This window comes from Haliaeetus albicilla, chromosome 2 (assembly GCF_947461875.1).
Source record: "Haliaeetus albicilla chromosome 2, bHalAlb1.1, whole genome shotgun sequence".
NCBI lineage: Eukaryota > Metazoa > Chordata > Aves > Accipitriformes > Accipitridae > Haliaeetus > Haliaeetus albicilla.
In genome coordinates, this window is record NC_091484.1 from 49,789,200 (window position 1) to 49,814,987 (window position 25,788).

Here is a 25,788-nt window from a genome sequence, read left to right on the forward strand (position 1 = left end):
TTCCATGCTCTGCTCCTGAGCTTTCTTGACTAGATCTGTCCAGAAGCCAAACATAAATGTTTTCTCTATCCCAACCATTCCCCTTTCCTTGCTTTATATATATATCACTTCTGGGAGTACATTTCTCAAATTTCTACTTTTAAAAATAAAATCCTGAACAGCACCACAGAAGACTGGGGGATGCCCACTGTTACGGGACATACGATGTTGTAGAACTGTGATCAAGTGTGTGGTGCTAGAAAAAACAACCAAACAAAAACCAGCCAAAAAAAACCCCCAGATCAATAAAGTCAGTGAATAAATTTGATAAATTTCGTGCTCTTTTCTTCAATGACACAGCGACACAGCAACACAGCACTATGTACATGGACTGTGTGCTTGAAATTCCAGATCTGGAAGTCACTTAAGGTTTTGCCCAACTCTTCCTGGACTCAAGACAAACTTTTTCCTTACTCAGTGCAAGGTAGCCAACATTATGTGATTGCACAGCTCCTGTGTGCTTGGGGTCATGTTTCACATGGGGCATGCCAGCCAGCTTTTAGAAACATAATCAGAGGGAAGGGTGCATATTGGTATATTATTTTAAAATACACCAGGCCATTATATTCCTTTTCCTTCCTTGCCCTTTCCACAAGGCCAGAAAATTTCCTCTGTTGGGAAAAGAAAAAACCCTTTGGTGTCCTTGGACTTTCTCTGTTTCTAGTTATTTTCACAAGTAAAAATTTGTTATTTACTTTCAAAGGTACATAACCATCAACAAGAACAATTATCCTCTCAGGAAAACACGTACGGGAGCGCATCTGTTTATGGCTTCGTGTTTTGACTTTCCACTGGTTGCCAGGTGATTGCTGTTTTCCTGTCCATCTCTTGAGGTGAACATTCAAGGAATAACACCACTGCTTAGTTACAATCTTCTTCAACTGTGTAGGAAGCAAGTGAAAATAAACTGTTTCTCTTTACAAAGTAAAAGATGATAGGTAAAGAGTCAGCTGAGTAACATGCTATTATGGATAAGTTTATTGTGCTAAGTATAATTTTGGTACAACATACATGACAGGCGCTTCCTTGTTTTATTTTTCCAACAAAGAAAAGGCGTCTGTGGAGGAAAAGTAGCACACTGTTTATAAAGCTTTATGTTTTAAACAGTTACAGAACAGACCTTGTGTGTTTCACACCCTGCCTGTTGGTTTGTAACTTGAGGAAATCCCATGGTACTAAAATTAAACTGGCTCTTTATTAAAAGAACCATGGGCAGGCATCCTGCAGCGACAGCAGCCCTTCTGGCTGCGTGCATCCCGCTGCGTTCTCCGAGGCCTTCTCCTCATGGCTCCCTACCCCCTTCTCTCCGGTCTCCTCTCTGCTTGTTGCCCTTCGCTACAGTGCATGCAAAATTCAGCCAGACCATTCCCAGCACTTCTCGAGCTGTTACAGCGGTTGGTGGCAAAGTAAAAGAGGGTATTAGTCTTATCTAAATGAAGAGAGGCATCCCAGAACATTTTCATTTAGGCTTCACTCCTTTATTTAGTATTGCACAGCTCTCCTATCTGTCTTTTTGGATGCAGTTTGTGCCTTTTTAAAAACAGTCCCTTATTTAAAACAAATTAATATTTTTCTTCCTTATATGAACTAAACAGCACATCTGTATAGTGTTAGCTAACTGTAATTATGTTAGTAAGGTAATAAAATTACCCTACTGCTATCACTGCAACATAAGATGTAATGCAATGCTCAAAGCAATGTTTAATGGAGCAGAGGAGTATCTGGCAGAAAATTATTCTTTACATTTTTTCCAGTGTGTTAATTTTAATTGTGGTCAATACGAATTTTTTTTATTGCAAACAAATCTGCTATGTTTACCAGTTTTTGTAAATCAGGTCTCAGAAAGGTCTTAATAAATTAGTAATAATTCTTTAAACTTTAGATTGTTTGCCTATTGTTAGTCAGGTTGTTTCATACCTTTTTAAGATTTTGTTCCACAGGAAAGGCATAAAATTTGGTATTTCAAAGGCTTAGTGTGACAAGGATATTAACACTTTCAGCACGACCAGTGTGATCCTGGAACCATTTACAGTACCTAAAATTTGCTGACCACCTGAGTACTCCATATGTATGTGCTTAATTTTTCGAGTGTACGTGTTTGTGATGGAGGGAGAATATGGAGAATTGTCTTTAGTTGAACTTGGGCATAAATTCATGGCAAATAAAATATAAACAAAGTTATAGAAATGTTGACAGAGCTTAGATTAGAATTAGAAGTCCTGTGTATAATTCAAACACTGATTTTAATCTGCATGGTAATCATTCACATGAGTAGGATTTCAGTTCAAGAAATCACAGGACACATGGCTAAATCTATCCCAAAGTACAACAGCTTTAGAGATAACGTTGAATTTTAAGTACATGGGGGGGTGGGGGGACAGACGATGTCCTGAACAGAGACCTTGAAATCTTTCTGTTTGTTTTATAATAAAGTTGTGTAGGGTAAGTTCTATACACACACAAAATATTAGTATTAATAACTTACAAAATCTCCTGATTTGTCTTTATAGAGTCAGTATGGGTGGGTAGCAGATCTGAACATGCTTTTGTGTAACACTTGCTTCTTCTGATCATTTATGAGATTACGGTATTAACAGTTAACCTGTAAGTCTGCTTCTTCCTTTTAGTATTTCTGAAAGTATCCAAATTCACTCTCTGTATTTATATAAGCTGTAGAGGTTTTTATAAAGCAATTCTAAAGGAACAATCCAATAGTGTTGTCTAAAACAAAAGAATTCACCTCTATAAGCCTGTTCCAAAGTACACCGAAGTCAATGGAAAAATACTGACTGACCAGAACAGATTTTAGATCAGCAACATTTTTGGTAAAGGATACTGGTCATTTCCCATACGCTGGGCTAAGGGGTGCCCACGCCACAGTTGACTGTGTGCCTAAATGGCTGACATAGCTGTCAGCAAGATTTACAGTGCATTTGCACCCCCACAATGGGAATGCAAAAGTAAAAAGGATAAAGAGATTTTGCATGTATCTCCAGCTGCTGAGGCATGAGAACACCACTTTAGCCAGTACTTGATACAAAAACTACTCTCCACTTTCTCTGAGGTTTGAGAGCTTTGTGAAGCATGTCAGGGGAGATGGAGATCAGCCTGAATGGCACATATCTCTGAGGGGGAATCTCAGGCCCTCTTTGGGCTCTGAAAGAACTTGGGTGTGCAACAGAGGGACAACGAGATGCTAAGTTGGGGCTAGTGTGAAGAGTTGCCACAGCACTCTGCTTGGCTAAGTGCTTCTTCCCTGTGTGCCTATGAACCATTACAACGGGCAATGGTGTGTAGAGACTCAGCAAAAGGTTGGTGACACTGCACTCCTGCTGGGCTCTGTTGGATGCTGGAGCGCACCAAGCTGATGTTGCAGCCAAGGCAAGAACCGCTCTCCAGAGAGCACCTAAATCTCCATGTTGTATGGCAGTATTGCCAGCTTCTTCAGACCAAGCCACTGCATCGTACTGGTAAGCTTGGTGAGGTATCAGGGGCAGCAGCCCCTGCACAGCTGCATAGCTGGCTGGCGGCACTACATCTGCCTTTCACAAAAGCTACAGCTGGGTGTCACACCCCTGTGGGAATTTGAAAGCAATGTATCTGTCCTGTCAGTAGCAATAATGCTCTTTAAGCTGCTTCCTAGCAAGGATGTGGTGTTGGAGAAAAAGAAAACTTTATACTTCTTCATAGTGTTCTTAAAGGAACAGTTGGTATTTTTTTACTTATATACTTTGCATATGGTAAATGTATATAGTAGATGTAATAATTACATCAAAGTAGGTGAACAAACTAAGCCAGCTTTTCAAGGAACTCTTAGGTTCACAACTCTCAGTTTTGATTTTTAGTGTATCTCTTCTAGTAGATTTGGCAGTAAAGTGCATTATCCATGCACAGATTTATTGCAGGTACCGTAGTTTCCTTAATAGCCTTTGCACACCAGAAGCTCTAGCAACTGGCACTCTTCTCACCGCTGAGCAGCCCTGTGTTTTTTTCCTGGCTCCTCTAATGAAAGAGTGAAGTTGTGCAAACCAGGAAATGAGTGTCTGTAACATGTCCATGTGTCTCACTCCCCACTGCAAGCAAGCACAAGGGGCTACCCCCATCTTGTTGGTCAGAATGAAGATATACCTCTGTCATATACATTTTTAAAGGTGAGGTGTCATGCGTGGAGGTTAAGGGCAAGTTCATACCCCTTTTCCTCAGAAACACTGGAATTATCTCCACATGCACTGGAAGAGATCAAGTTTACCTGAGAGCGTTTGCCTGAAACTGATTCTTCCCTCATGCTTTTGGGGCAATTAATTTACCTGCTTTGTGCCTCCTTTTTCCCATCTGTAAAAAGACCAAGTCAATAGCATTCCTTCGAAGGACGACTGCTCTGTGCCCCACTTCATTACACTGTCACCCCTATTACTATGGGGAGGCCCAGCTAAAATTTTATAATTATCCATGATTAGCATAGATACAATGCTATTATATTATGTCTACCAACAAGAGGTCCAGATCCTAGCAATCTCTGAAATTGAATTTGTCCTAAGTCTTTCATTTGCCCTGCACAGAGAAAGCACCATTCGCTGAGCTGGGTTTGCCTGGCATTCCGAAAATAGGGAATTTCCAGGCAGACTGGGGACTTTATTCTTTCCAAACCCAAATTTGAGGAACCCCAAATTTCAAACAAGTGTCTGGAGATGCAATGCAATTGCTCCCTGACTGGTAGGAAGCTCTCTTTAACAAAAAATATGCCGTTTTTTAGTCTTAACACCTTACACAATTTTTATTTTCACTAAGGGTTGCATCTGGGAAATCCTGGAGAAACGCTGAACTCCACAACAATGCACACAGAGCCATGAGATCATTGCTTAAGGGTTTCTTACTAGTGTCGCAAGCTTTCCACAGTGGTGTGTAGCTCACTGTCCTTTGGAAAGGGCAAAACAATCCAATATGCCATTTTCTTAAGCTAAATCACTGCCTGGGGTGCATTTACTGTGCAGCTTACTTACATTTTAAATCTAGAGATTCGAGTCCAAATCTAGCTCTGGATATGCCTCCAAAGCCCTCAGCAATGCAGACTATGACTAAAGAGTGTTTCCCTTGTTACACTAAACCCCCCCACACACACTGTTTAAAAAAGGAATCGAAACTACCTGACTGTGTTGAACTTTCTCTCTCTTTGCTCTACAAAGCAGCTGTTCCTATCGAAGGAAGAGTTGGAGGGTTCATTTTGGCACAGTCTGCTGATCACCAGCTCTTGGGTGGAGAGGATAGGGAGTTTCCACAGGAAGCTCATGATGGCACTCAGCCTCTATAGTTCTTAGGGGTGTGATGGGCTGTGCCATATCTTTTACTTCCAGATGATTAAGGGACTGGTTAGAGAGAAGAATTAATGAATTGGAAGACTTGGTAAGTAATTTTTAGCAATACAGTGCGAGGAATTTGTTAAGTAGAAAGAGATAATAATGCTGCCTTCCATGTTATTTCAGAAATCAGGACCTAAGGGAATGAGTTAAAATACTCACTAATAAACCAGACAAAGTGCATTTAGTGTGTTTCTGTTCCATGCTGGTATTTACAGTAAAACCCAGATATTTTGTTAAAATATTTGAACATCATTGATAAAAGGGGCCAGGTTTTGTACTGTTCGAAGGACATAGGCCTGCTTTGTTACAGTGGGCCAGGGCTCTCAGAGAGCTCATACCTGACCTCACAGGATATACACAAGACACAGCTCAGGACCACTAGTGTCTTCCATAGCATGTGCAGGTGAACATATTTCTTGGGACCAGAAGTTTGGTACATTAGCGTGGATAATGTTGTGGAGTCCCTATCACACTGCTTTCTCCTTAACACCGTGCTGTTTAGGCTGGGGTTCCTGTGAAAAGAAAGACATGGTCATTTAAATACACTCATCACCCTATAAGGTAACATTGGGCTAGTATCAAACATGATGAGAGAAAATGCACTTTTACAGCAAATTGGTTTCATCAGTGAGATGATCAAGATTTTCCCCCATGAGAAGTTTGTTCTAGACAAGACGGAAACAGAAAATGGTGTATTTTGTGGATATTTTTCTCTTCCTCCTGGGACTCTGGCAGCCAGGCAGGGGGACTGTGTTGGAGGGCACTGTAAAGTGTCAGTAGCCTGGGAACATTGAAGGACAGGTGCGTTGGAAGCTAAAAAATTGTCTCCTAACACATTAAAAAGCAGTTCTACTTTCCACCTGCCTTAGAAAGCCACCCAACACGGTCCTGCTTTGAGTGGGGGTTACTCCCCAAGAGTAATCTCATTCAAGAGATTTAACAAGCAGAAATACAGAGCATCCTGGCTATAGCAGCAGAGGACTCTGCTCAGACAAGTGTATTTTTCCAAGAAGCACAAGCTATTCCAGCAAAGGTCAGTGTCGTGACCAGCACATTTTCATTGCTAGTAATCTTTCCCTAGTGCAAGCCAGCATGAGGGAAGGCCAGCCAAGCTATCTGCACTTTTTGCTCTGGACTCAAAGAAAGGCTTGGGTCTATTCAGTTTAATTGGGTGTCAGTGTCCTCCTGACCCTCCCAAACCAATGGAATTATGGCTTCTGCCAGCAGCCATCAAGCCTTTCTCATCTAAGACCACAGGAGAGCAAAATCATGTTTGCTCTCTGATGAGACTAGATCCAGTGCCCCTACTCTAGCAGAATGAACACTCTCATCTCTGCCTGCCTCTCCCTGCTGCAGCTGGCACAGATTTTCATCCACATGATCCAAGAACACAGTGTGAGCACCATGCTGCCGTCTGTGCCTCCGAGAGCAGAGAAGTAGAGGTACATCAGAGCTACAAAATGAAACAGGAGCAGCTGTCATAAGAATGATCTTTGACAGGTTCATCAAAGAACTCATTCTCAGACATGTTTCAGACTTGAATCACAGCACATCATATTGAAATGCCTAGAGACATTTGTGTTCAGCCAATTCATGTGTTTTACAAATGTGCATATTGACTTGTTGCCATTCAGCAGAGTTATGTTCACAACTCAGAATCTGTCATCACCTGCACTAGTTCCCTAAACAATTTATTTTCCCCTCAACCCACTATTTGTTAATCTTCAGTAATATTAATGGGAGCTGTTTTATAATGAAAATAGAGACATTCTCTTTTTGGAGATCTCTACATTTAAGTGTTTGGCATATATATATAAAGAATCAAAGCATCCACCCAGTACCTGCATATTCTGAAATAGTCTGTGTCTTTGAACAGTCTAATATGGACATCTTAATTCCTACAAATGAATTGCCATGTGCAGTGCTGTATAATTTTCCTCTAAAGGCTGAAATAAGAACGTGTTCCCTAGGAGATTATCTTTCCAGACTCCATCAAAGTCAACAAGAGCTGGAAACAGAATTATATTCTTGAAAAGCTAAAGTCAGTGGCCCATGTCCCTAGATCTCCAGTACAGTGACACTTCCCTTAGGACATGCCAGCTGTCCCCTCAAATTCAGCTATTGCGTGATTCAAACCACCCTGAAATCAATGTAATTCAGAAATAACAACAACAACAATAATAATAGTTTTAAAATATTTTGATGCAGAAAAATTGGGAAGTTGTCTTTTAATCTGACTAACGGTAAATGAAGCAGATTTAGGTGGCCAGGGATTCTTTGGTAGTAGCATCTGTGGATCCCATTTGCTTTCGCAAGGTCTGTATGTAAGAAATCTTCTATCAGATTTCCTTTCAGTGTTTCAAGTCCAGGATCTGAAAATATTAAGCAAACAGTATTTACAAGCTATAGGACAAAATGTCTAGACTCTAGGATTTGAAAAGCTATTTTTATTGTTAATCAGATAGGATTCCAAAAAAGGAGCATCCAGACATATATGGTAAAGATTGTAAGCAAAAAAATATCCTGTCCATGGCCTTGCTGTGAATATACAAAGAAAGTAGTGTTTTATGCTACATGGTATGTATGTATGTGTACTTCAACTAATATGTAGTTAATTATTTTCAGATAAGCTATCCTTACAAGAGGTGAAGCTATAGAAACTACACTAAAGGGCAGACATCCCATTATGGACTATCCACCACAGTAGGAATGCAGATATGTACTATTGTATCTACAATAAGGACAGCAGACACTGGTCTTAATTCAGTTGCCTGGGAATAAACCACCATTAGAAGGCTGAAATTGCAGTCTTAGCAGCAAATCTACACTGGTAAGCAGATTTTTGAGCTAATAATTCTGTTTGTATCAGGTATCCTTAAAACTGTCTTTACATGAGTGAACTAGTATATTTTCTGTGATCTGAGTCTGTTACTTAGATCTAGGAAGCAACTGTCTCTGATATTGAAACTTAGTGAAAAACATCGTCTTTAATCTTCCACTGAGGCCACTTAAGCCAGCTACATGGCAGTAGAGGGGTTCTACGCTCTTATTCCTGCTCCCTACTGCTCATGTACTGATTCCTAGTTTCTTTAACACAATGAATGTGCATGTTGTCAAGGCCTTACCTATGTTTAAATGCTGTGATTTTAACTTCAGATTTAGAGGATCTCTGGAGTAACTTGTCACAAGATTTGGTAAATTATCTTCATACTGCACTTGAAAAGGAAAATACATTGTAACATCAGATAAGCATCATGCCTAGAACCAAAACCGCTGAAGTTAACTGTAGAGTGAACTTCACATGTTGGATTTAGTTAAGATAAAAAACATACCTGTATTATTTCTGTTCAAAAATTGCAAGATTTAGGAGCTTTAATTAATTGTTAATTAACTTGTTAACAAGTCAAGCTGTTGAACTGACAAGAGTTATGTTCTTCCATTACCCTAAATTTCTCTATTTACCCAACTCCTATCACCATGGTCCTGATCTCAGATGAGTCCAGTGGCCTCCTATTACAATACAGATGAGGAATAATAACAGAAACAGAACACCCTTCCAGATAAAGGAGCTGTGAGACTAAAAACAAGGGGTGCAATTTCTTGGAATAAACATGTTGCATGCTTTGGAGTTATTTGCATTATTTTTCAAACCTTTCCAGTGAATTTAATTAATCATTAACATACCCTGCAGTCATCTGCATTACTATGAGCTTAACAGCTTTCTGTTGCTGGAGAGTTTATGAGAGGGCTAAAAGGAAAGCTGAAAGTGAGTGAGCAGCTGCGTGGTGCTTAGTTGCTGTCTGGGTTTAAACCACAACAGGGTATAATTGAGAGGCATGATTTGGGGTAGAGGTCCGTCTCCAATGGCACCCAGCTTGACCTTTAACCTGAGAACTAATAAAAGAGTAATTAGAAACCTTCCCTTAGACTTTGCATTCTCAGCAGGATCCTAGGGTTGGACCCTCTTACCGTGGCTGGTGCGCCTAAATCCGTAACAGTTTGGACCATAAAAATGAGGCTTTGGAGCCAAAAATGAGGCTTTGGAACACAAAAATAAGACTTTGGAAAGGAAAAATGAGGCTCTGGACACTATAAATGTAGCTTTGGAGCCTAAAAAGAGGGTTTCTGCCTGAAAAATGAGGGTTTAGACCCTCAAAATGAAACTGTGGGCCCTAAAAAAAGGCTATGGGTAATAAAAGACAGGTTGGAACCCTAGAAATGAGGATTTCAGCCCTAAACATGAGGCATTGAGCACCAAAAAGGATGGGCAAGTGTCACGACCCAGACTGGACAGACCAGGGAGTCATGTTTAATTCAAAATTCCCTCAGGCTAAATTAAGGTGAAACGACACACGATCAGTTAAAGATTTTATTCATGACAGAAGCAAACTGAACTGGGGAGGCGTGGTAGTAGGTGGCAGGGTTTCTCACAACAGGACTTGGCATAAGACTACTTCTGTAAACTGTGTAACCATATACATCAATTCAGGGAATAAGGAGATCCCTCCCGTTGAGTCACAAGGTTCAGAGCAGACCCCCTTGCTTTCCAGACTCCTCCTCAGAGAAGGGTCTAGGGGTGGCTGGATCCACTCTTAGTCTCAGACTTGGTCAACGGTTTGTATCTTGAAACGGATGAGGTGTAGGGATTGTGGAAAAGGAAAGAGAGAAGAAGAAAGAGAGAGAAAAAGGAAGAGAGAAAGATTTCACCGGTCCTGGGTCCAGCGTTGGTTCAGTCAGCAGAGGTGTCCAGTCAGCCGAGGGGTCCAGTCCCGGTGGGCTTGCGCACCCGAGGCTTCAGTTTGTGTCCTTTTCTCATCTTTGCCCCTCCTTCGGGTGGGCACCCGAACTCGTCAGGTTAATGAGCAGTTTGTGAGCCTTTGGGCTTCGGGGTCGTTTGTGGAGTAACTTCTCCTTCCCTGCAGACACTGCCATTGTTTGATCTTTGTATCAGAACAGTTTATCAGAACAGGGAGCTGCGCACCCTCCAGCACGCCCTCCCCCTCCTGTTGCTGATGTCTGAGCTGATGGGCTTTTCACCTTCGTTCCTTGCTGTGCAGGGTTTGTCTTTAAGCAGAACTTGCCCCACCACAATGTTTGAGACATTAACTCTTTCAGTCTGTCACAGCAAGGTGCTACAAATGAGGCTTTTGATCCAGCAAAGGAGGGCAACCTCTTGGTTCCTCTATGGCCCCAAGAAATGAAGCTTCAGTCCCTAAAAGAGGGCTCTGGGCACTCCAATGGAGGCTTACAGCTGTAAAAAAGGGGTTTAGACCCTAATAATGAGAGTTTGGATACAGGCTTACAGCTGTAAAAAAGGGGTTTAGACCCTAATAATGAGAGCTTGGATCCTCAAAAGGAGGGTTTGGGCCCTATAAATAAGGCTTTGGACTGTAAAACTGAAACTTTGGACCTTCAAAAGCAGACTTTGGGCCTTAAAAGTGACGTTCTGGGCCCTTAAAATGAGTCTTTGAACCTTAAAAGGGAGGGTTGGAACACACAAATGAGGGTTTGCACCCTAAAAATGAGGCTTTGGGACCTGAAAGGAAGGCTTTCAACCCTAGAATCAAAGATTTGGACTCTAAAAATGATGCTGGGGGACAAAGTGGCACATCCCCCCCCCCCCCCCCGCTCTCCCTTGGCAACGGCACAGACTCACAGTTGAGGATAGCGGGCCTCTTGCAGGGCCGGGCGCTGGCAGCGGCGGGGGGTAGAGGGGTGCCGAGGTGGCACCAGGCAGCCTCGCTGTCGCACACCTCGGGGAGGGAGCGCCAGGTCTGGCCCAGCCTTACCAGGTCAGGCAGCGTCAGGAAGGACATGATGTGCAGTTGCTGTGGGAAGAGAGTGGGAAGAGCATCAACACTGGGACCTTCCCTGCTTTCAGGGGGAGGCCCCCAGCCCCAGCGTTCCCCCTTACTCCACTTACCATCCTTCAGGCTGCTGCGGGGTCACTTGGGCTGCGGGGAGGGGATGTGGGTGAGGTCACGGTGGGTCACCTCATGGCAAGCCTCACCCCCCACCCATCCTTGTACACCCCACCGCCACCCCAGCCGCCTCACCGTCACGTCCTTGTCACTGTTGGTCAGATGCTGGCGCGATGACAGTGAGAACCCGGTGGCCATGGCTGCCGCCTGGTGCTACAACCACGGGATACTGACTCTCCGTGAGCTGGTGTTCAAAGCTGGCCAAGCCAGAGCCCTGCCACCATGCTCCTCCCTGCCTATCGTGGTTTAACCCCAGCCAGCAACTAAGCACCACGCAGCCGCTCACTCACTCCCCACCCAACCAGTGGGATGGGAGAGAAAAATCGGGAAAAGTAAAACTCGTGGGTTGAGACAAGACCGGTTTAATAGAACAGAAAAGAATAAACTAATAATGATAATGATAACACTAATAAAATGACAACAATAATAATAAAAGGATTGGAATGTACAAATAATGCACAGTGCAATTGCTCACCATGCGCCGATTGACACTCAGTTAGTCCCCAAGCTGCAATCCCCCTGCCCCCACTCCCCCCAGTTTATATACTAGACGTGACATCACATGGTATGGAATACCCCGTTGGCCACTTTGGGTCAGCTGCCCTGGCTGTGTCTCCTCCCAACTTCTTGTGCTCCTCCAGCTTTCTCACTGGCTGGGCATGAGAAGCTGAAAAATCCTTGACTTTAGACTAAACATTACTTAGCAATAACCGAAAACATCAGTGTTATCAACATTCTTCTCATACCAAACTCAGAAACATAGCACTATAACAGCTACTAGGAAGACAATTAACTCTATACCAGCTGAAACCAGGACACTGTGCCAGAAACTCGGGGCCACCCTGTGCTGTTTTGGCCGCAGGGAAAAAAAACCACGAAGCCTGCCGCGGCCCGGCAGCCCTCTGCTTCTCCGCTGCCTGCATCCCCCTGCCCGGCTCTGCAGCCTGGAACCCTGGGGCAGGGGCAGAGAAAGGGGCAGAGGCCAGAGTCAGGCCAGCTGCTGGGCCTGGGGCAGAGGCCTGGCCTCTGCACCGCCTGAGGGGGCTTCAAGGCTGGGGAGAGGAGACACTTGCCACCGCCCGCGTGTCGTGCCTCCTTTGTGCCAGGGCGGTGGAGGGAGCCCTGCAGGCTCTGCTGGTCTCTCACTGCTCTCGTCCTTTTAGCTGCTGGTCTACGCTGACATTGAAACAGAGGAGTTTGCTGCCCTGTACAAAGCCCAGAGGTACCTGAGGCATCCAAGCCTGGTGATGCTCTCGCTGGTGCTCAGGGGCCTCATCACGCTTTCAAAGACACCTGAGACGGTGAGCAGGGTGTAGTCAAGCAAAGCCATGTGGGCAGCCAGGGCCTGGGGCAGTGGGTAATGCAGTGGCTTGGCCTTGGCTGGGAGTCAGAATGTGGGGTGACGGCTCCAGTCACCCTCCCTGCTATGGAGGAGGCTGGTGGGTGCCTGGGGAGCCCTCCAGGCGCAGAGGGTTACCAATCCCTCTGCCCCTTCAGGCCAGTCGGAGAAGGGGGGGACTGAAGAGGGGATGCTGCTCTACTGTGCTCCCTTCCCTCCCTTCTGCTCTCCCCGCATCCCCATCAGTGGCCACTGCCTGCCAGGAGGCTGCTGCGGTGGCTCCTGTGCCACCTGCTGGGAAGCCAGACGGCAGGCTGGTGCTCAGCGACCAGTGCCTTTTTGCCAGGGTGGCCTTTCACCGCTTCACAAGAAGGAAACGGTGTGTTTCATACAGGCAAGAAAAATACCGGTCCTGCTGCCAGACCTCGTGGAGACCCTGCAGGATGCCAACACGGATGTCAAGATGAAGGCCCTGGTATTCTTCAGGAACATGATGGGTCAGGACTGGTGGGGCAGGGGACAGAGCCTGGGTGAGAGGAGGAGGATGCCAGGTCTCCTTCCCTGGGCTCTGGTGACATCTCCTAGCCTCTGCTTCTCTGCAGGCCCCTGGGGACACCCTCCTAGACGGTGCAGAGTTCCTGGGGTGGACGAAGCTCGCCTACCTGGCCAAGACATACCAGACACACCTGATTGCAGAGTGCTTGGTGAGGACAACCCCCAAGCCCCAGGGCCGGGCTGGACGAGGGCTCCCCCACGTGCCTGTGGTGAGGGCTGTGCAGCTGTGCCTTGCCTGCCCTGCTCCAGCCTGGGGCCCAGAGCCTGAAGCTGCATCCTCCTTCCCTGCCTTCAAGCCCGGACCCCGCAAGGGCTCTTCTCCAGGCCTCTCTCCCCTCCCTGCCCCCAGGGTGCTGCTGAAGGAGACCCTGACCCCTGTGGGCCCTGGCAGTGGGGCAGAGGGGTCTCAGCATCCCCGGGCCCCCTCTGCCTGCGGTTGTCTCTGAAGCTCAGCCCCACAGGGCTGCAGCTGGGAGACAGGAATTGCCGTGGGCAAGGGGGTGCTGGGCGGAGGGACTGGTCCAGCCAACTTGGGAGGCTCTGGACCAGCCCCGTACCCTTGTGCTCTCTCTAGTTAGCGCAGGACAGGAGGAGGGTGGAGGAACACCTGTGGCAGAGCCTGCCGTACCTGAAGGACGCTCAGGCCACCTTGCGAGAGGTCGCCGTCAGGTTCATCGGGGAGCCGCAGCCCCCAGGGTCCCTCTTCTGGCAGCCTGGACCCAGTCCCCACAACTGCATTGGCAGCAGGGGGCGGCAGCCCTCTGGCTACCAAAGCCCCGGCTGCCCCGAGGAGGGCCCACCATGCAGGTGGGCTCACCGAGAGCCTCGCTCAGTCCCACCACCCTTGGCTACTATCCTTCTCTGGGGACAGGCCCGCTGAGGGGCAGGAGGGTGCGCAGCCAAGCTGGCAGGGCTGGGGGCTGTGCTGCTGGGAGCGTGCTGGGAGCTGACGGGAGCTCTGCGCCTAGGGCTTGCCGCATGGCACCTGAGGAACCCGAGCCAGCAGAAGGCTGGCCAGGACTGGTGGGGCAGGGGACAGAGCCTGGGCAGGGCGCCATGGTCTGGAGGGGTCTCCTGGGGGTCTCTGCAGGCAGCGGGGGTTCCTGTCTGCTCTGCTTCCTTCTCTTGCAGCCCTCCTGCCCTTGGGGAAAGACCCTGAACTCTCGGTCAGAACTCTGGCAGCTGAGGCGGTCTTTGTCCTGACAAGAGAGATGCCAAGACCAGGATGGAGCCTGCGGTCACTGTGCTGCTGGCCCTGGTGAGTACTGGAGAAGCAAAATTCTCCTCTGGAAAAACGGCCACGTTTGAATAAATTATTTTTTTTAATAAAGCTGGAACAACAAGCCCGGTCCCATGCTGTCCTTCCCATGGGGACCACCCAGAGTGTGCTGAGCAGACCGTGTCGTTGCTGGCCTGTGCCGCTGCCTGCAGGACAGCACACCTGGACCCAGGGCGTCCTTGCAGCAAGGCCCCAGCTGCCCCGCTAGACCGCAAAACCCGGAGGGGAGGCAGAAAGAAGCTTTAGCCCAGCCTGCCCCTCCCGAGACTTCTCAGGGCACGAAAAGGCACCCGCGCTCTGCCGAGCTGGCAAGTCGTCATTTGTCCCGGCATCAAAATCCTCTCTTTGACAGGGGAGGTGTGCTGGGTTTGGGCTGGGAGAGAGTTGATTTTCTTCACAGTAGCTGGTATGGGGCTATGCTCTGGATTTGTGCTAGAAACAGTGATGGTAACAGAGGGGTGTTTTCCTTATTGCTGAGCAGTGCTTAGACGGTGTCAAGGCCTTTTCTGCTTCTCGCCCCACCCCACCAGCGAGTGGGCTGGGGGCGCACAAGAAGTCGGGAGGGGACACAGCCGGGACAGCTGACCCCAACCGACCAAAGGGATATTCCAAAATGTATGACATCATGCTCAGCAATAAAACTTGCAGGGTTACCTGGGCTGCGGGGAGGGGATGTGGGTGAGGTCACGGTGGGTCACCTCATGGCAAGCCTCACCCCCCACCCATCCTCGTCCACCCCACCGCCACCCCAGCCGCCTCACCGTCACGTCCTTGTCTCACCGTCGGGCGGATGCTGGCGGCGACGGCAGCGAGAAGCCCGGTGGCCATGGCTGCCGCCTGGTGCTACAACCACGGGATACTGACTCTCCGTGAGCCGCTGGCTCCCGTGGGGACAGGGGGCTTCCAGAACATGGGGGTGGCCAGGGGCGGGCAGAAAGCGGGGCAGAGGGGCCCTGGGCCTGGGCCTGGGCCTGGGCCTGCTGAGCCTCAGGGCAGACCCCACCTGGGCCATGCCGAAGCTTGGCCTGGCCACCAGCAGAGCCCCCCTTCCTCTCTCACCGGTCTTCGCCGGCATAGGTCGGGAGGGCTGTCAGTCTCCTCCCCTGAGGTGATGCTGCCTCTGATTGGCCCCCAAGTGGTCAGGCCGCTGTGCTGCAGTGCCCGCCCTCCACCACAGGTGATGACCTCTGACTGGCCACCCGGGCTGTCACTCTGCCCCGGTTTGGGGCCCACCCTGCCCTCAGGTGATGCCCTCTCTTATTGGCTTCCTGAGGGGTCACTCCCCAGCCCCCCATCAGTGCCCGCCCTCCCCTGGGGCGATGCTTCCTCTGATTGGCTGCCTTGTTGCATGTCAATCACATGCCTTGCCCCTGCCTCCTCAAATGCGATTGGCTGTCCTGGCTCCACTGCCTCCCCACAGACTTGTGGGTGGACGTTGCTGGGCAATGAGCGCCACCTTTAGCGTTTAGACCCTCAAGATGCAGCTGTGGGCTCTGAGAAAAGGCTATGGGACATGAAAGACGGGTTTGGGACCCTAGAAATGAGGATTTGGGCCCTGAAAAGGCCTCTTTGGGCACTGAAAGGATGGACTAGATGCCACAAACGATGCTTTGGACCCTGAAAACAAGGGGAACCTCTCGGTTCCCATCTGAGCCGGCTTTGGTGCCCAATAACTCCGCGCAACACACCAGCACTCCTGTCCCGAGTGCTCACCATAGGAGATGGAGCCCAAAGTCATGGACCAAATGAGCTCCATTTGTGGACATTTATGGACTTTTTCACAGGGGCGGTCCACAGACTGAGGGAACGCTATCTGTGTATTATAGCCAAGGATGGGAAGGAGAGTGGTGGTTCATGAGGCTGGACTGGATGGTGCGGGGCCGGAGCCTGATGTTAATGTATGGAATAAGGGGCGGAGAAAGGACTGTCGTGGTTTAACCCCAGCCGGTAACTGAGCACCACGCAGCAGCTGGCTTGCTCCCCCCAGCGGGATGGGGGATGAGGAGATTGAAGTAGACGGACGCCTGTCAAGTTGAAAGCAGACGACAGACGACCCCTTACTGCTAAAACACACACATACTTATAGTCACATATTCTGCAAAGTCACTGTACACACGCACAGGCGTAAAATATGATTGGTTCTATCAACTCTGTACATGTGCATAAACATAAGATATAATTGGTTATACTAACTCTGTACACGCGCATAAACATGAGATATAATTGGTTATATCAACTCAAACGTGCGAAGCTTGTCTCAGTCTAATTGGTCAAGATAAACTGCCGAACTGAGGTTTTTTGTGCCAAGTTCCCTTTGTTGTGGAATGCACACCTGTGTTCATCTAATTGGCTTTATTATCATCTTTCTTTTTTTGTCTTCTTGTTTATTCTGTTCAAGGTCTTCTAAAGGCGTCTGCAACGCTCTTGCGACTGATGTTAGCTAAATATGTGTCCACAGGGGGAGAGAATCGGAAGTGTAAAAGTGAGAAAACCCATGGGTTGAGGTAAAAACAGTTTAAGAGTTGAAATAGAATAAAATAAAAGAGTAATAAAACCAATAAGAAACTGTAAGGAAAAGGAAACTAACTGGGAGAAATAAAACAAGAAGAAAGACAAGTGATGGCAATGAAAACAATTGCTCACCACCAACCGACCGATGCCCAGCCAGTCGCCAAGCAGCGGCCCCCCCCGGCCAACCTCCCCCCCCAGTTCTATTGCTGAGCATGACGTCATCCATCTTGGAATATCCCTCTGGTCAGCTGGGGTCAGCTGTCCCGGCTGCGTCCCCTCTCGACTTCTTGTGCGCCCTGTGAGGGACTGTGCTGAATTGCTGACTCACATTGCTGACTCACGGTGCTGCTGCCCCAATACCCTGCTGTTGTAGGGGAGTACGCACAAGACGTCCCCAAAGAAACCACCATACCCGCGCCTGCCGAGCTGTGCTTGCCTGATAGGGTAATGAGCTCTGTGGAAATGGGTGGACTTTTCCGAAAAATTGTGGGGACTGGGACAATAAGAGCACTGCGTGCTCCCCTGTCAAGGACAGAAGACCCGAACATGGAAAAACATTGGAAGGACTGTGACACCTGAAGGAGAGACACCTGACTGGCGGCAGAGGAACCCGACCCTCCATCACCGGCATCGGAACCGACTCAGCGGGACGTTGCTGGCTTCGTGGTGGTGGTAACTAGTCCTGCTACCTCTCTTCCGTTCACATGCTTAGGTCTGCCTCTTTTTCTCCTTCCTCCCTCTGTTCTATCGCAGCTATTGGTTATTGTAGGGAATAAAAGTTGTAAGGTTGTACAGCATCTGACCTCATTTGTGTCTTAATCTCGCTCTCGGGATCATTTAACAACCCTCCCCGATATTGGATCGGGACACGCCCCCAGCCTACTTGCTGGCGGGGTGGGGTGAGAAGCAGAAAAGGCCTTGACGCTGTTTAAGTACTGCTCAGCGAGAAGGAAAACAGCCCTCTCTTAGCAACATTGCTTCCAGCACAAGTCCAAAGCATAGCCCCATACCAGCTACTGTGAAGAAAATCAACTCTCTCCCAGCCCAAACCCAGCACACCTCCCCTGTCAGAGAGAGGATTGTGATGCCGGGACAAATGATGACTTGCCAGCTTGGCAGAGCATGGGTGCCTTCTCGTGCCCTGAGAAGTCTCGGGAGGGGCAGGCTGGGCTAAAGCTTCTCTCCGCCTCCCCTCCGGGTTTTGTGGTCTAGCAGGGCAGCTGGGGCTTTGCTGCAAGGACACCCTGGGTCCAGGTGTGCTGTCCTGCAGGCAGCGGCACAGGCCAGCAACAACACAGTCTGCTCAGCACACTCTGGGTGGTCCCCATGGGAAGGACAGCATGGGACCGGGCTTGTCGTTCCAGCTTTATTAAAAAACATAATTTATTCAAACATGGCCGTTTTTCCAGAGAAATTTGCTTCTCCAGTACTCAGCAGGGCCGGCAGCAGAGTGACCGCAGGCTGCATCCTGATATTGGCATATCTTTTGTCAGGAGAATGATTGCATCAGCTGCCAGAGTCCGGACCGAGGGTTCAGGGTCTTTCCCCAAGGGCAGGATTGCTGCACGAGAAGGAAGCAGAGCAGACATGAACCCCCGCTGCCTGCAGAGACCCCCAGGAGTCCCCTCCACACCAGGACAGCCTGCCCAGGCTCTGTCCCCTGCCCCAGCAGCCCTGGCCAGCACAGCGCTGCCCCTACTCACCGTTGCAGATATTGAACAGCTCCTGTTGGCTCAGGTTCCTCAGGTGGCATGCGGCAAACCCTAGGCATAGAGCTCCTGTCAGAGTCCTGCTCCCCAGCACTCTCCCAGCATCACAGCCCCCAGCCCTGCCAGCTTGGCTGCACACCCTCCTCCCCCTCAGCGGGCCTGACCCCAGAGACGGATAGTAGCCAAGGGTGGTAGGACTGAGCAAGGCTCTCGGTGAGCCCACCTGTGTGGTGGGCCCTCCTCGGGGCAGCCGGGCCTCCGGCAGCCACAGGGCTGCCCCTTGCTGCCAATGTAGTAGTGGGGGCCGGGTCCAGGCTGCCAGAAGAGGGACCCTGGGGGCTGCGGCTCACCGATGAACATGAGGGCCGCCTCTCGCAAGGTGGCCTGAGCATCCTTCAGGTATGGCAGGCTCTGCCACACGTGTTCTTCCACCCTTCTCCTGTCCTGCGCTAACTAGAGAGAGCACAAGGGTACGGGGCTGGTCCAGAGCCTCCCAAGTTGGCTGGACCAGTCCCTCCGCCCAGCACCCCCTTGCCCCCGGCAATTCCTGTCTCCCAGCTGCAGCCCTGTGTGGCTGAGGTTCAGAAAGAACTGCAGGCAGAGGGGGCCCAGGGATGCTGAGACCCCTCTGCCCCACTACCAGGGCCCACAGGGGTCAGGGTCTCCTTCAGCACCCTGGGGGCAGGGAAGGGAGAGGGGCCTGGAGAAGAGCCCTTGCGGGGTCCGCGCTTGAAGGCAGGGAAGGAGGATGCAGGTCCAGGCTCTGGGCCCCAGGCTGGAGCAGGGCACGCAAGGCACAGCTGCACAGCCCTCACCACGGGCACAAGGGGCAGCCCTCATCCAGCCCGGCCCTGGGATCTGGGGCTTGTCCTCACCAAGCACTCTGCAATCAGCTGTGTCTGGTACGTCTTGGCCAGGTAGGCGAGCTTCGTCCACTCCAGGAACTCTGCACAGGCTAGGAGGGTGTCCCCAGAGGCCTGCGGAGAAGCAAAGGCTAAGAGATGGCACCAGAGCCAGGGAAGGAGACCTGGCATCCTCCTCCTCAGACCCAGGCTCCGAGCCGCTCCCAGCCCCGTATGGGAAGAGGCAGCGGGGGACAGAGTCTGAACGGGGTTCAGTGCCCAGGGCAGGGACACGGGGCAGCCACCACCTCAGGTGTCTTGTGATGCCGGCCAGCAAAACCGAGATCCTGCAGAGCTGCTGAGCTGCTGCAGGGACAGGGGCAGACTGAAGGGCAAAGGAGGTGTGGGCCCATGGCTGTAGGCAGCGAGGGACGGAGTCCCAGAGACACCGGGGCAGGACAGAGCCAATGGCACGTCCCATCGGCATCCCCCAGCAGGACGCTTGGCTCCCCAGCCGAGGCTGCCCCAGGTGACACACATTCCCAAACTCTGACGTCCAGCAGCCCTTGCCCCTTACGCCCAGGCCACCCCTGTGGTGTCAGCATGCCCTTCCCCACAACACTGGTTGCTGGTCGCTGTACCTTGGCCACGCTCTCCATCTGGTCGTTCATATGGACGAACAGCGGGAGCAGGACCCTCTGCACTTGCTTCTTCATCTTCTTCTTGTTTCTCACTGCCGCAGCCTTCATCACGTCTTTGAAGAGACTGATGGAGAGCTCCCGCACCTGGCTGGACTCCTGGTAGGGAGGAGGACAGAGGGAATTCAGCAGCAGCCACTCCCTGCCCACAGTGAGCAAGCAAGGGCGTTAGCGTGGCCGATGTGAGGGGAGGTGCTCTGGGGCCAGATCCTGAATGCAGGAGCTGTGGGCCAGATCTGCTGCTGTGGCTGAACGGCCCCAGAGCCCTGAAAGGCCACGCAAGAGGAGCGAGGAGGGGAGCCCTGCCCGAGTGCTGCCCACAGGGCTGGGCTGAAGGGCAGCTGTCTTTACAGAGTGCCCCTCTGTAGGGCTGAGGCTCCCACGGCAGCCTTACATCATCAAAGATGGGCAGCAGCTTCTGTGCCAGCTGCAGAGCGATGAGGCTGGCCTCCTCCCCCTTCAGGTGACCCATCATGTTCCTGAAGAATACCAGGGCCTTCATCTTGACATCCGTGTTGGCATCCTGCAGGGTCTCCATGATGTCTGGCAGCAGGACCAGTATTCCTCTTGCCTGTATGAAACACACCGTTTCCTTCTTGTGAAGCGGTGAAAGGCCACCCTGGCAAAAAGGCACTGGTCGCTGAGCACCAGCCTGCCGTCTGGCTTCCCAGCAGGTGGCACAGGAGCCACCGCAGCAGCCTCCTGGCAGGCAGTGGCCACTGATGGGGATGCGGGGAGAGCAGAAGGGAGGGAAGGGAGCGCAGGAGAGCAGCGTCCCCTGCTCAGTCCCCCCCTTCTCCGACTGGCCTGAAAGGGCAGAGGGATTGGTAACCCTCTGCGCCTGGAGGGCTCCCCAGGCACCCACCAGCCTCCTCCATAGCAGGGAGGGTGACTGGAGCCGTCACCCCACATTCTGACTCCCAGCCAAGGCCAAGCCACCGCATTACCCACTGCCCCAGGCCCTGGCTGCCCACATGGCTCCGCTTGACTACACCCTGCTCACCGTCTCAGGTGTCTTTGAAAGCGTGATGAGGCCCCTGAGCACCAGCGAGAGCATCACCAGGCTTGGATGCCTCAGGTACCTCTGGGCTTTGTACAGGGCCGCAAACTCCTCTGTTTCAATGTCAGCGTAGACCAGCAGCTAAAAGGAAGAGAGCAGTGAGAGACCAGCAGAGCCTGCAGGGCTCCCTCCACCGCCCTGGCACAAAGGAGGCACGACACGCGGGCGGTGGCAAGTGTCTCCTCTCCCCAGCCTTGAAGCCCCCTCAGGCAGTGCAGAGGCCAGGCCTCTGCCCCAGGCCCAGCAGCTGGCCTGACTCTGGCCTCTGCCCCTTTCTCTGCCCCTGCCCCAGGGTTCCAGGCTGCAGAGCCGGGCAGGGGGATGCAGGCAGCGGAGAAGCAGAGGGCTGCCGGGCCGCGGCAGGCTTCGTGGTGTTTTTCCCCACGGCCAAAACAGCACAGGGTGGCCCCGAGTGTCTGGCACGGGGTCTGGCTGGTGCTGGGCAAGCCCCTGCTGACCCTCAGGGGCCCTGTCCGTAGGTACTGGAGGAGGTGGCCGTTTGGAGGAGACGGAGGGGGAGGGGGCTGTGCCTGTTCTCCTGGGGAGGCAGACACAGCCCTGAAGGTCAGCACGGTCACTCACGGCCAAGGGATAGATGCAGGCGTCCTCCACGGCAGAGCTGAACACCTTGCGCAGCCGCCGGTCCTGGAGCACGCTGAGCAGCTCCACCAAGACACTGCGCAAAGCCCAAGGCACGGAGATCATCACCTCCCACATGGCCACGGCAGCGCTGCAAACCCAGAGCGCTCGGTCAGCAGGGCTGCCTCAGCCACTGCACCGTGCTCAGGCCAGCTCCTCTGGACCCAGGCGGTGCTGCAGCCCTGGCCCTGCCCACCCCGTCACTTGGGGTGGCCGGGGGCCCTGCCCGGGCAGGCAGGAGGGGGCTGAGGCGGTGTTCCCCATGGGGCAGGGAGGAGCGTGGTGGCAGGGCTCTGGCTTGGCCACCTTTGGCTGCTGCGGGCCTGGCTGACCCACTTGGGGCTGGGAAGCATGGTGGGACGGAGGGCCCTGCTCCTCGGGGCTGTCCTGTCGTTTTTCGAGGGTCTGGCAGCCAGAGAGTCTCTGGGCTCCTCTCCCTACAGGGGACAAGCCCTCAAGGCTGTCGGGGCCAGTACCTGTCACAGGTTGGAGAGACCATCAATAGGCTCCTGACCACTTCCCTGGGGCACCACTTGGTCAGTAGGAGAAGAAGTGAGTCCAGGCTGTGCCGGGCTGGCTCCATGCGGATGCACTCCACGTTTTTGTGGATGGACCTCACGATCTTTGGCACCTGGAAGGGACACGGCTGAGGACAGTGCCTCCACTGGAGTGCAGCCATTTCCCAAGCTGCCACTGAAACTGCTGCCCTTCCCGTCCCTCTCTGCTGCCTCAAAATGGCTTCAGGTGCCCCAGAGAGCTGGCTTGGGGAAGGAGGGAAGAACAAGTCCTGACAGGGCTCGTGGGCAGGGCAATCCAGCCGCAGGGCACTTACATCCATCAGCCAGGAGGCAGGGTCTCTCACGGCCATTTCCAGGATGTTGCTGCCCATCTGCCTGTCGTAGATGTCACCTGCTGTCAAGGCCTCAATGGCCACGAGGAGAACGTCTGTCCTCTGAGAAGGCTCCAGGTATTCTCCAAACACCTACAGGAAGAAGGACGGGCAGGAGGACATGTCATGCTGAGCACCCTGAGGGTGCCGTTTGGCTGAGCAGCGTGAGCAGCGCTGGCAAGAGGTGCCCAGCAGCGCTGGCAGCAGTGCCCACGGGAAAGCTGGAAGCAGGGGCTGCAGCCTCTGCAGGGTGGAGGATGAGAGCAGAGGGTGCCCAGGGTGAGGGAGGAAGGTTGGGGTCATGGGCACCATCTCTTGGCCCTACAGAGAACCAGGGCTCGCTGGTGGCCAGGAGGGCTGGAGCTGCCGCTGGGACACGAGTGATGCCCTCGGGTCGTCCCTGCTCGAGCACAGCAGGAACCCTCTCACCCGGGACAGCGAGGCCATGCCAGCCTCACTGGTTCTGCATCCCTTTGCTCGCACAAGCCTGCTGCCAATTCCATGGACAAGAGTCCCAGCAAGGGGGGAGCTCAATTACCGCCATCATGTCGCTGCTGTCGAGCGAAGAAAGCAACTGGGTGCTCTCAGAATCCCATCCTGGCTGGAGCTCTGGATGCTCTGGATTCTCCTCGGGCAGCGTCTCGCCTACACGGAGGGGAAACGCAGAAGAGTCAGTAGGACACAGCACCTTTGCCAGCAAGCTTCCCAAACTGTGAAAAGAGCTTTAAACTCGGCACGGCTGAGGAGGGAGGCTGTGCTGGGGCTGGCTCCCAGCCCCGAGCAGCCCTGGCATTCAAGCACCGCCGTGCCCCCTGCCCGTGGGAGCCCTGCTGCCGGCGTGCCGAGGAAACGGGATCCCAGTGTGGAGCTGGTTGCACTTGCTGGCCCTGACCCTGCCCAGCCCTGGGTGGCCCCTCACTCACCGATCTGCAGCAGCTGGACCACGGACACCTCGTAGGGCTCCGGTGGAGAGCTGCTCTCCTGGGGAGCCCCTACCTCCTCCTGGGCCACCCTGGGGCTGCTGGGGGGTCTCTCCGCCATCCTGCAAAATGGAGGAAAGTGTGTGGGGGGAGGGGGGGTGCAGCTTAAGGGAAACGCCTCGGCACCGGGAAAGATGTGGGCTGCGCTCGGGGTCTCCTCACTAGCTCCACACTCCTGCCCTGTCCCGTTCGCTGTCTTGTCAGACACTGGCAGGGCTGCGCCTATGCTGGCTATATAATATGGTGCCATGGGATGTCACAGAGGGGTGTCACAAAGGGTCCCATTGTGACCCGCCACCAGGGCCGCGAGGGGCAGGGCGTGCACTGTGCGGGGTAGGGAGCCAGCTTGCCATCGGCCCATGGGTCCTCTCGTGGTTCCCCCAGGCCCCCATCTGCCCTTATGTCTCCTCAGGACTTTCCTGTACCCTCCAGCTCACCTCAGAGTCCTGTGTTCACACGCCCCGGCATGGCCTCAGGACCTTCCTGGGTACCCCTGCTTCTCCTGCTCCGTGTAATTCTGTGGACACATATTTAGCTAATGGTCCCAAGAGCATTCCAGACACCTTTAGAAGACCTTGAACAGGATGAACAAGAAGACAAAAAAAGAGAAAGATGCCAATTAGAAGAACACAGGTGCGCATTCCACGATAAAGGGAACTTGGCACAAAGAACCTCAATTTGGCAGTTTATCTTGACCAATTAGACTGAGACAAGTTTCGCGTGTTTTAGTTAGTATAACCAATTATATCTTATGTTTATGCGTGTGTACAGTGTTGATATAACCAATCATTAAGTGTAACTAGGCGCGTGGACAGCGCGTGAATAATGTGTGTAACCAATAGTAAAATAGCTAAACGCATGTACGGATGTAACCAATGTATAAAAATGATGTCTGATGCTCTAGTAAAGGGTCTTCAACTATGATCATACTGATCTGTCGTTGAGTCCATTATTATGCTCCCGCAATTGGCGCCCGAACAGGGACCCCCAAATTCTGCGCTACGTTTGGAGAATGAACGGCAGGATGAGAGGAAGACGGGAGGATCCCGACCGAAAGACCGACTGCCCCGGCTGGTGTGCCCATAGAGGCAGATAAGACAGCGCTGTCGTTTTTTCGCCCGTCGAGGTGAGGACTCGCCCGTAAAGGAGGTGAGCGGTCGGGGGAGGAGATGGGGCCTACGCTTTCCAAAGAAGAAGAAGCGGTAGTTAAGCTCCTCCAACATATACTCTCAAAGAGAGGCATAAAATATGATGAAGCTTGTTTAAAGCGGCTTTTACAATGGAGCAAGGACAGAAACCTTTTCATTAGTGTGGGTACAGCTTTTGAGCTTAGTACCTGGGAAGCTATCGGAACCTCCCCATGGGATGAAATTAGTGATGGGTGTAAAGAAGTTAAAGGTCTTGCAACTTTATGGAAATTAATTAAGACAACTCTGCAAGAAACGAAAGCAGATCGTAAAGCGGCTGCGTCTGCTTTTGCTGCTTTCTCCCCAACCGCAAGCGAAGGGGAAACGCGGGGAGAAAAACATAATGCAGCGAGAGAGACTTTTGGCTTCCCTGGACCTTGTCCACCTGCTCCTGTACCCTTGACTTCTGCTCCACTCCCTGGGACTGCCGATATTAATCAGCCATCTGACAGTTCCCAAGCCTCTCTAACCGTACGCTCAAAGGAAACCCTACAGAATCAGGAAGCGAGTAAAAATCCGCCTAGGAAAAAACAGCCCCCAGGTGCCGCCGCTCAACATGAACAAATTACACCTAGCATATACCCTCCGTTGCCTTCGTCTACACCTGGGTCGCCTCAAGAGTATGAAGAGGGGCCGGAGCTCACTTCGCAGCAGTTGCCGTCAGTAATAGAAAAGCTGACACAGTTGGAGCCTGCTGCGAAGCGAGAAAAACCGCCAGCCGTA

General features: G+C 51.5%; 1 protein-coding gene across 1 annotated transcript; it reads right to left on the bottom strand.

Moving 5' to 3' along the window:
- Positions 1–5,863: 5,863 nt before the first annotated feature.
- Positions 5,864–8,753, bottom strand: C2H7orf78 (chromosome 2 C7orf78 homolog). The gene is made up of 5 exons (XM_069799748.1): positions 8,471–8,753; positions 8,329–8,413; positions 7,640–7,744; positions 6,705–6,819; positions 5,864–5,908 (listed from the first exon to the last, which is right to left on the bottom strand). The coding sequence occupies exons 1-5, from the start codon at positions 8,628–8,630 to the stop codon at positions 5,864–5,866; spliced, it is 510 nt and encodes a 169-aa protein (XP_069655849.1). The 5' UTR covers positions 8,631–8,753.
- Positions 8,754–25,788: the final 17,035 nt, after the last annotated feature.

Excerpts from the sequence above, each read along its gene's own strand:
- C2H7orf78 (XM_069799748.1), bottom strand. The coding sequence starts at position 8,630 with ATGTATTTTCCTTTTCAAGTGCAGTATGAAGATAATTTACCAAATCTT. Across the intron at positions 6,820-7,639 it reads CCTAAATCTGCTTCATTTAC|GAGGCACAGACGGCAGCATG; the intron begins CGTTAGTCAGAT and ends TCTCTGCTCTCG. Across the intron at positions 5,909-6,704 it reads AGAGTGTTCATTCTGCTAGA|GAACCCCAGCCTAAACAGCA; the intron begins GTAGGGGCACTG and ends TTCTTTTCACAG.